This window comes from Plasmodium malariae (genome assembly GCF_900090045.1).
Source record: "Plasmodium malariae genome assembly, chromosome: 11".
Classification (NCBI taxonomy): domain Eukaryota; phylum Apicomplexa; class Aconoidasida; order Haemosporida; family Plasmodiidae; genus Plasmodium; species Plasmodium malariae.
In genome coordinates this window covers 130,191-142,606 of record NC_041785.1, presented here as the reverse complement: position 1 = coordinate 142,606, position 12,416 = coordinate 130,191, and the positions used below count along the sequence as shown (strand labels likewise).

General features: G+C 17.9%; 1 protein-coding gene across 1 annotated transcript; it reads left to right on the top strand.

The window, feature by feature from the left end:
- Nucleotides 1-9,229: 9,229 nt before the first annotated feature.
- Nucleotides 9,230-10,067, top strand: PmUG01_11012300 (fam-m protein; the record flags this gene model as incomplete). The annotated part of the gene is made up of 2 exons (XM_029005770.1): nt 9,230-9,316; nt 9,444-10,067. 2 exons carry the CDS (start codon nt 9,230-9,232, stop codon nt 10,065-10,067), a joined length of 711 nt encoding a protein of 236 aa, XP_028862326.1.
- Between the last annotated feature and the right edge of the window lie 2,349 nt (nt 10,068-12,416).

Genomic DNA, 12,416 nt, shown 5'->3' with positions numbered 1-12,416 from the left:
AGTTATATTTAGAAATATTATTATTTCACATTTTTAAAATAAAGTTAAAAAAGAATTTAATAAATATTTAAAGGAAAAATTTAAAGAAATATAATTGTTCAAAATACAAATATTTTGCTTCAAATATATAAATATATATTGGTACAATATAAATTGATAAAATATTGATTTAATAAGCATATATTATTTGCATTAGATTCTAGTAATAAAATATGCGTTAGAATACATTCTAAAATTATTTTTAGAGCTTTTATGATAAAACATGTTAGAAAATGTATAATAAGAATTTTTTAGGAACTATCTACTAATTATTCAAATATACTGTTTTTGAGAATTATTTTTAATAAAAATTATTAAAAAAAATGTGGAGGGAATAAATAAAATAGTAACAATATTATAATATATTAAATAAGTTTACATATAGAATGAGTTTTAGATATAATTTGATCTAATGTAAATATTAGAAACTTAGTTCACAAAATATAATTATTTAACATATATATAGTTTTAGTTTTATGTTATAACTAATATATGTAATATTTATTTTTTATAATCATTATCAATTAGCTCATTTGATTCTTTGCAGACCATGTATATTTATATATGGAGCCAATAATTCAAAAAATATATCTATGTAAAGTATATTAAAACTTTGAAATTTTGAGCTACTATTATACATTGTTTTATGAATGTTTTAAAAATGCAGATTATGATATAATGGGAAAAAAATATTATATTAAATAGTGCACTTTAAAAATAAAATTTTTCACAGTTTTTTCGTTTTTTATTGGTATTATTTGTGTATTTTATTTTTTTTATTTCATGTTTTTTTTTTTTTTTTTTTTAATGATTTAATAACGTGATTTGTTATTAAAAATATTACGTTTATTTTTTCTCTTTGAAAACCAGTAGCAAAAAAAATTGATAAAGAGAAATATTTGTTAAATATGTTTCAACTACGATATAAGAGAATGATTTTTCATTTTATAAGATAAAAATTATCAGAAAAAAAAAAAAATATTTGTATTGATAATATAGGCTGTATTTATATGAAATATTTTAATTCTATATTTATATATTATAACATTTTTTTTTTTGGATCTACGTTTATTTTTACAAGTAATAAAAAATTCTAGTCATACTTTATAAAAATTTTTTATTTCAAATACGATTTATAAACTCGGAATTAATAAGTATTAAATGTAAATAAATGCAGAAAAAAATTCAGCTTGTGTTATTATTATTTTATTATTTTTAATTTGATACTGAAAACATGTAAATGAAAAAAAATATATATAAAAAAAGAAAAATAGAATATAAAACATGTAAAAACGAAAAAAACAAATATAAAAAAAAGAAAAGAAAAAAAAAAAGTAAAAAGAGAAAAAAAAAAAAGTAAAAAGAGGAAAAAAAAAGAAATAAAAGGAAAGTTTCCCCTTTTACTTCATATGTGTACATTTATATTCATTTATATATAAAAAAATAAAAAGTATGTAAACGAAATATTTGTTATTATTAGCAACCATTAAACATATATTCATTTTTAAAGAAGAAATGTGTCAAGTGAACATTCATCCCCGAATAGGAGTAAATATAACAAAAAAAAGGTAAGTTTTATGTTTAATCTTTTAATTATTGAATTTGTATTATACTTTATTTTATTAGTTTTATACATTTATGAATTATAAAATAATTGACATGGCGTTAAGAAAAAATAAAATCCACAGTTTCATGAATATATATGTATTTTTTATTAGTACGAAAAAAAAAAAAATAAAATAAAAAGTAAAACCCAAATGATTGAAAATATTGTAGATTTCTAAACTTTACATCTAAAATGAAAATATTACTTTTTGTCTTATAATATTTAAAATATACAAAATAGAAATTATTGACGTCTGATTGAAAATTAAATTTAATTTTGAATTTATATGTTCTATAAAAATTTGAATATTCCATGTAATTTTTATATTAGAAATAAGCGGAAATTTTTGTTTAGTAATATTATTTGGATGCGTTCACAATTTTGTTTGCACCGGAATCATAAGGTTATACTGTAGTTATATCAATAATCAGCAGAAGTAGAGATATTCTTGTATTTCAATAAATCATAGTTAGTTTCAGGGAAAAAAAAAATAAAAAGTTAGGAAAAACGACACAAAAACAAAAATTTTTAAATATATTTTTTTTTTAGTTTTTATAGATAAATGAATGTAATATTTTTATTATTAAAATTATTTTTTATAAAAAAATAGCCTACTTATAAAAAATTTTAATTGGTTACTGCACTAATTAACTAATTTTTATAGATTATGTTAAACATATGTTAAGTTGGTGTTACGCCAGTAAATATATAAGGAAATATTACTATATATTTATTACATTTTTGTTTTGTTTAACTTATCATTCAACATTCAATGGGTACATAAAGTTTAATAAGTATTTTCGATAAATTATTAACAATGAGTAAAATATTACAAAGGACTCAATAAAGACTTCTAACTAAATAGTAGTATGAATTATATACTGAACATTTTATTTCGTACTATATTTATGATTACTATAATAGAATGACTTAGAAAAAAATACGAAGTTCATTCTCATTATAAAAAGTTATTAATTTGTCCCTTTTATATGAACTAGTCACATTTACAATAATATGATATAAATACAGTGTATATATTTTTCGTTTTTATTTTTCGTTTATTTTTTTTTTTTTTTTTGTTGTTGTTGTTTGTTTAATTTTTGTAAACAAAATTTTTTATTATGAAATGAAACATATTGTGAATTAATAAAATAAAATTTTAAGTCATATTTTTAATTCTCCGTTGGTAAAACTATAAAACAGGAGAACAAAAGAATATCTTCTTTGCATCACAAATCTGGCATATTTTTAGCACAATTCATAATAGAATTTGAAGCAAAAAATGTAACTTTGAAAAAAAGACATTATCAGATGATGAATATGGAAGTAAAAAAGAGAAAACAATAAATATAAGTAAGAAAAAATTAGAGAAAATAATAGTTTAAAAAAATACAAGGACTAATTAAAATAAAACATATAACGAATAACTTAAACCACAATACAAACAGTTAAGATATACATTATGAAATGTAAATGAGAATAAATTTATTAATAAAAAAATAAGTTATATGTCAAAATCTATTAGAAAAAATAGAAAACTTATTTTAAAAATTGTGTATTATATATATTATGCTAAATAGATGAAAATACAAAAAAACTAAAATTAATTAAAATATTTATAATTAAATATATATATGCAATTTACAAATATTACTTGCCTCATCACTTTTGAAATTATTAATCTTTTTTCATTGTTTCATAAATTCAGTGTATGAAGTTTTAATATTCACTAGTATATGTAAGGTAATATTTATTTATCTTTACATAGACACTTTAATATATGATAAGCTATTAAAATAGAGTAGTTAGAACTACCTTTAAGCGTAATATATTTGAGAAAAAGGTTAATTATTTCATAGTTTAAAAAATTGGTTGTATTATTAGTAATAATACATCTTGGAAAAATATATAGGAAATGTGTGATCATTAGAATATAACAAAGATATACTTAAATATTTTGATATGTAATAAGAAGATTAATATATATTCTTAAATTTTTATACAATTAGTATGTATTTGTTCCTACAATTTTTATATGGTACTTTTTTAAGCTGTCTAAAAGTTCTTATTTAATATAAATATATTATATATCAATTTAATAATACTATTTATTTATAGTATGTATATTTAATTATGAACAAGTTAAATATTTAGAAAACAAATGTAAATTATTTGTATATAATATTTTTATTTGGATGAATATGAATAATTTTTTTAAAATAACGCGAATAATTTTATTAGATATAAAATTCAAAAAAACTAATTAGAGTAAAATAAATACTTCTAAAAATAATCATCTCAATTAGTTACATGAAAATATAGAAAAAAAATTTTATATGAAGAGTTATGAGTTTACGTAATTTGTTTCATTATGTATTCTTCATAATATATAACAATAGTTATTAAAATACGACATTATATTTCTATATATAATTACGAATTTGTTCTATACGACAAATTAAGCGCGAAGTGAAGTAAAGGAATATTTTAAGGTTATAAATCGATTAAATTTCCAAATACTTTTTATTATACATATTATATATATATATGTATATATCCTAATCATATATGAAAGCATGAAGTAAAGAAATAATTATCTTATTTTAATTCAGTGCCATAGGATAATATGAATTATATGACGTAAATAAAAATCTAATTTCTTTTTTATTTCAATTTATTATTTATTTTTTAGGACAATAATTTGATTTGTCAAATTAATATGAGTTTATTATTGCATAATAAAAAATATATATTCAATATACGTTATTTTTGTAATTATCGTAATTAAATAAGTGGAACAAATAATAAGATAAAAAAGAATTGGAATATGAATATTTTTGTTTTTATAGGTTTATTTTATAAAAAACTAATTTATTTTATTTATATTAGTTGTATAAATTGTTTAATATAATACTTAATAATTTTTAGTATTTATTTATAAAAAAATAAATGTATCTTTTTTTCCTTTAACGAATTTTCAAGATTAAAAATTATATATCAAATATTTTCCTAATTTTTATTATATATTATTCTTCAAATTTTGTAACGATATTATTTTATATTTTAAGTAACTTTACTCAAAATTCTTTTAACTTATCACAGTTATTAAAGATTCCTTTTACAAATTTTACTTTTATATTTTTATTTTTTTTATTATTAATATTTCTATAGAAGATATGAATTTTTTTATTCTTAGGAAAAAAGAAAAGAAATATAAAGAAAGTAACTAAATTGTTTATTTTAAAAAATTTACTTTTAGCGATAAAAAATAAATTCTATTTATATAAATTTTATAATTATAAGGTTCTATTTGTAATTAATAGATATAAATTTATTTAACAGCTCATTTGAATTTTCCTTTTTAAACTATACAAATAGTAAACGTTTTTTCAATTAAAGTATGCATAATTTAATATAATAGCGCATGTGTTTTCCAAATATCCAAGGTATATTTAACATGTAGCTTATAATTTGTGGAACAAAAAATTTTATCTTATTTTTTTTTTCATTTCGTATAATTAATTTTAAATTTCATATGACAGTTTAAACCATTTAATTATTAAATAATGTTTAAAAATAATAATAAGAACTCAAATCCATTTTTTCTGATAAGGAAATATGAAAAAATTTAAAAGTTATATTCCTAATATACATTTCTATGTGAATATTCAAGGTATATATTTATATATATATTTTTTTTTAAATATAAAATTAAATTGTTAAACATCAAAAGATCAATTTAATTTTATTTCTAAAAGGTATAAATAATAAAAATTTTTAATTGTTATATAAGGAAATATATATATATATTCCAAACATTAACAATATTTAATACATTAAAACTACTTGTAAAAAATATTCATTTTTCTACAAATATCATTATTGAAAACATTTACTATAACATTTTTAAAATGATCTTTTCCTTTCTAAAGTTTATATTTGTATTTTATTTATCATACTTAATACTTTTAAAAGAAAAAAAAATTAGAATGCAAATAATACTATCATTGTAATAGTTCGTTGTGAAAATATAGTGAATTCTTTACAAACACAAAGATAATATAAGAAAAAATAATGCTAACATTAATAGAAAGTGAATTTTTTTATTTTAGTGAAAAGTCTTATATTTCTTCTATGCAGTTGTTCCTGTTATAATTACTAAGTTGTGGTATAATAATATCCTCCAAGAAAATTTTCTTATTATTCATTACTGCTTCATATTAAGTATATATGTACATTAATAATAGTAGTAATATAATGAGAAAATAATTATATCACATCATAAGTATTTAAATATTTTATTTTACTTATATTATGCTTTGATAATTCTTTCCATGAAATGAACAGTAACCATAGAATATTATATAAAAAGTAAGATATTTTGTTGTAGTATGGTGAGACATATGAAAAAAATGTAGAATTAAAAGACATATTATTTGAAAATGAATTTTATAATTCAAAAAACGAGGACGATAAAGACGAATCATAATTTGATGGAAAATGAGAGTCTACGAATAAAATTAATATAAGAACTTCATCCAAAGGTTTAATCAAAAAATTAACACCAATTATATGGAAAACATTTGAAGAGGTAGATTATTTCTTTGAAAAAATATTATATAGGTTATTTAGTCCTATATATAATTATATGATATACACGGATTCTACCCATAAAAAAGGTTTAATATGTTAAGATTATAAGAGTGCAGATTTGATATTTGCTTTACTTGAAATATTATATTAATGGATTTCCGTTATTTATTACATGTTCCTATTATGTAAATATGTTTTTACGCGATGAAGTAATAAAGCATGTTTTATACGAATTTATGAAATATTATGATTATTTCGTTTTATTTTTGTTAGTTTTTTTAACTATTTCATTGATTATTTATATTCTTGTAAAATTCTTGAAATATAGGAAGGATATTTTTGCAATGAAGTTTAAAAATCGATATAATAAATATAAAAGCTTTAGAAAAGCATTTTTTGAATAAATAATAAGGATCTACTTTTTGATTAATGATATTATATTCTCAATTAAATTCTTCACTTTATTTATATAAAATTATTTATACATACTAGTTTATGTACTTATATATAGTGACACAAAAAAGTAAAAAAATACATATTAAATATTTGCAACTGTTCAAATGTTTCTATTTTTGTTTTATTAATATGTTGTACTCTTATAAGTTAATTTGTTGTTCACACTTGTTATAACTATATAATATATATAATATGTTTCATAGGAATGTTAAATAGATATTACTCAATATTTATAATAAAAGTATGGGGAATATAAGAAAGAATTATGTGTATATATAATTTATGTAAATTCTTATTACAAATTACATGTCTTTATTTAATTTAATGTATTAAATTACAATTAATACAACTTTAACTAAGAAGTGAAACTATTTACACTTCTAAGAGCCATACTTCTTATTGGTTTTTTTATGGTTGCAAGTGATTATATGAAGAATTTATTTAACAATTTAATTATATATTAGTTTTAGTTTAAAATCACCTTGAAGTTTTTTATTGAATAAAAATAAATATATGTATTTTATTTCTTGTTAATATGTACGTTTTATACAAAAGTATATTTAATAAATATTCTTTTTAGAATATTGTTATGAAAAGTATATATTTCAAATCATATTTCATGTAAATATAATTTTAATATATTTATAGAATACTTGAATAGTTAAAGATGAAATTACTCATATGAACTAATATTTTTTTACTTTTACGAATTAGTTATTAATAGAAAATTACCAATTTTAATATTCATGTACCTTTATAATTAAATGAAGGAAATAAATTCCTTGCATCATTACATAAAGCGTATACTAGTTATATATTAAATTATATTATGAGAATTAATTAATTCCTAATATAAAAGAAATTTTATAATAAAAAATTATTATCCCTTTTTTTTTGGACAGTACCAAGAGAATAAATTCTTGAGACAATTCTTACAGTATTGATACATATAAAAGAACAGTTATTAATTTTGTTATTCCTTAAACATTTTGTACTTTATGAAAATGAATCAAAAATATATAATAAAATCGAATAAACCATTAAACAAAATGTAAATAAATTTTAGGTTAAATACATATATTCCATAATGTCTTTATATATAGATATTCATTTATACATTTGTGCTACTCTGCATTTTTTCTGTGCAAATATGTTTGTAGAAGAAACAATAGGCTAAAAAATGCATGTAAAAGAAGAAGGTGTTTATCATAATAGCTAAGTATTTTTTTATATAAGTAATACTCTCCAGTAAAGTAATATTCACCTTATAAATATATGCTAATAAAAATATTATTGTGCTATTGTTAATTATGTGAGCTTTGATATATTTTAATTAAAATGTTAAGATATATGTTTTATAAAATTTTTAATTATATAAGAATAAACTGAATTGTTTTACTAAAGAACGTTTCAGATTTTTTGAAATTATTAAATACTAATTTTATTAAAAAATTTATTCTGTAAATTCAATTTTAATCAACATGTTAAAATTAATATTTCGTATATTAATATCACGCTATATATATTTCAAATGTTACTTTTTAAACGTTGATAGAGCTTGTGTGTTTCATTTTTTCTTATATGTAAATATACTTGAAGATATAAAAATTGAGATAAATTTATGCAGATATTCGCTAAAAAAAATCGAACAACATACAAATAAAAATTTTAATATATTTTTAAGTTTTTTTTCTTTTTATATTGTTATTTCTTACAAATACTTACATTAAATTAAAAACAAATATATATATGCATAACGTCGAATTAAATCAATTTATTTTATAAATATAGACATACATTAAAATTAAATAATCATTTTAATATGAAAATATAATGCTAAAATGAAAATTGTTTTATAGATTAGGCAGAATATTTATAAATTTAATTTATTATGTATATTATAGTTTATAAAAAATTGAAACTCATACGAATGATATAACAAAATATATTGTAAACAATATTAACATTTTCAATTTATTATAATATTCATTATATTTTATAAATAGCAAAAAGATTAAAATTATATAAAAAAAAAAAAAAAAAAAATTTCATTAATTTTTGCAATTATTTTTTTAAAATGTAAAATGATACATTATATATATTCTAAATGTTTTATATTCTATATATCCTATATATTAGATAAACTCAATACTTACGAACATCATGAAGTAAAATATATATCTTTCTTTTTATGATAAAGACTAATAAATATAAAAATTTTATATTTCTACTATATTAAATAATTGATATATGTATCATGGATATTTATGAATGAATTCAGATTATTATATTTTAACGTAAATTAGTTTTTTAAAAATACAATTAAGATAAATATTCTATAATATATATTTAAAATCATTTTTCTTGATCTTCGTTATAAAATTATTACAATTATCTATATTTCATCACGTTGTGACGAAAAAATAATAAAAAAAAATTGTAAAAATAAATATAGTACCTTTATCATTAAATATATATTATATTAATTTTAATTTTATGCTTACTATGTATATGAGAATATAAAAAATCTATAAAATGGAACAAAATATTAAAATAATCTTATATGTCAAAATTGCTTCGTTTATCCTTTCGGCGTGGATATGCTATTTTAACGATTATGAGGTATTATAATATTATTTAAGGATAGATATATTATTAATATATTTATTGTTGTTTTTTTAAAGTACGTATTTTTAGTGTGATACACTATTTATTATTTTAAATAATAATTATTTACTTAATTTATTAGCTTACTTTTAACAAATATTTTGGTGAGAATTACGACGTTGGTAGAAAAATATATACAACAAATTCTCGATCATTAGCAAAACATAAGCAGGAAATGTGCTCAAATATTTTAGGTTTAAAAGAAGATATACCATTTAGTGGAGAAAACGATAATAGAAAAAACAAAAAATCGAATAGAAGATCGCTAAATAATGCAAGTTACTATACTGAAATTATAGATTATAATAATGGAATGTTTGATGGAAAGCATTTCCATTTTGAAAAAAAATGGATCACAAAAAAAGATTATGATAATATTGTTGAAAGAAATCGAAGAATTTGTGATATAGCTTTACAAAAAACAAAGTTTAGAAGTTATGGATTTGGGGTTACTCTGTTTTTTCTTTTATTCGTGGTGGGAGTAGCATACGCCATATTAGAAGGATTTAAACTGTTTGGAAGTGCAGGGAAAGTGTTCGCAAAGTTGTTATTTTCCAATGATACTGCTACAAAAGCAGGACCCTATGTTTTTACGGTATTATTTGGCTTACTTATTGTTATATTATCTATAATAATTATAATAGTGATTCCTAGGATTTTAAAAAATAATGAAAAATATGAAAAAATTAAGTTGATATCTGAGTAAGCGCATAATAGGTATATATTTTTTTCTAAAATGTTTTTTATTGTTTTTATAATAACTATAAAATATTTGGTGATTAGCTTGGAAAGGATAGGCATAATAGTTTATATTTTATAAAGAAATCATAATATGTGTGATCCTTTTTATACGCATCACAAAAAATATATGTTTTTAACTTTTTGTAATTTTGATAATTTTGATTTTTTTAAATGTGAATTTTAAATTGTACTTCATTTTAATTTTATATAATGGACTAATATATATATTTATGTATTAAAAAAAATTTTTTAGAAAAACATTTCGTACGTTAAAATTAATATATATCACACAAGAATTCGTATAATATTAATAAAATAATGTGTTCATTTATATATGAAATATATGAAATGATACTTTTTATTAATTGTCTTATTCTAGTACTAGATAAATAATTTTTTTTTGCTATTTGGAAAACATATTATTAGTTTTCTGTTAAAAACAAATGTGTCTTATTTATTATTTAATGAAAGGAAATACATATATTTTGTTGCTTTGACCTGTATATATGTATTATTTTTATCAAAGGAACTATTTTTATTAATTAAATAAAATATGTATTGTAAGAAATATATTATAGGACATAGTTAATGAAAAAAGTTTTATGATGTACATTTAGTTTTGTTTACATAATAAAAATTTGAAGTTATCTAAAATAGAAAGATATCTTTGTTAAGTATGAATTATTTGTCATTACATACAAACTTTTGGATTCCATATCTTTACAGTTATATGAGGAGTTAAATGTATCTGCTATATTATTATTGTGCTTAATTGTGGTGTTAATTCATTTTTAGAAGAATAAATTAAATATATAATATATTGAAAATATATAAATAAATTATATATTTTTGCTGTTTTTTATTATATTTTATAAATATATTAGTTTATAATATTATTTAGAAGACGTATATTAATACACATAGTTTATGTTCAACACTACTAATTATTTCTTATTTATAATTTTCTGTTTTTATGTAAAAGTAAAAACGAAAAAGAATTCTTTTAATATATAATTCATAAGTATAGATTTAGGTTTATAATTAGTGTTGTTCCTGTTTTTAAGGAAATAATCTTTATTTATTAGTCTAATTTTATTTTTAGCTGCAGTTGCATATTGTTCATTATATATTTCGCGCAAAGTTATATGTTTCCAATAAATAGGAGAAAACATATTTTCATCATTCTATTATTACGTTTACATAATGGTTAACTTAAATGAATTTTACAAAATTCATATAAATATTTGTGATGAAATAAATTCGTAACTAAAAAATATATGAATTTTTATTAATAAAAAATTTGAGAGATATGTTAATGCTGCAATTTTATACCAATAATAATACATTTAAAGAAAGAATTTCCATATGCTTATTTAATTTTTTATTATTTCTTTTTATTGAATTTTTTATAAACTAGTATAATTAATTAACAAAAAAGTTTAAGCAGAAGAATTTAAAAACTTTATAAGTACAAATATGGACGTAAATTAAACTTTAATAAAAATTGTGATTTCCACAGGATATTAAGCAAAAATAAAACATTATAATTTATTTATTATTCTAAAATTAGAAATTGTTTTATAGATTCAGTCATATTATATAAATGAGAATTATTAAATATATTATGAAGCATTATATAATGTAAGTGTTATAAATAATATATGATAAATTATTGCACAAAGATATGATTTCTACATTAATTACTACTATTTTAATATTATTATAATAATACATATCCTATTAGAAGTTATCGAATTTTCCAAAATATATTATTTATAAAATTAATATTATTAATAGAAAAACATCATTGAAATTATATAATATTTTCTTAATATATGGGACAAAATATGACCTATATTTTATACTTTCTATAGTATATACATTCTGTGACGTATACATTATATATACTACCTAACGTAAATATTTATAAATATTAAGAAAACTTAATTTTTTTTCTTTTTTTTATTTTTAAAAAGAATTAATAAATAAGATTATTTTTCTAATATACTATATTTAATCATATATTTTTAACATTTTTCAAAAAATGAAAAATATTATATTTATATGAAATTTTTTTTTCAAACAAAAGATTACAATAAAACTTTTGTAATATATATAAAATTTATTTTTCTTAGTCTCCGTTGTAAAGTGAATTATATGTATATACGTTTTATTAATTCTATGCAAATAAATAAAAAGTAAAAAAAAAAAAAAAATTAAATTAATAATTATAGTATGCTTTATCATTAATACATTTATATTGTAGTTTATTTTGTTCTTTACAGGATATATTGCAGTATTAAAATAATATATC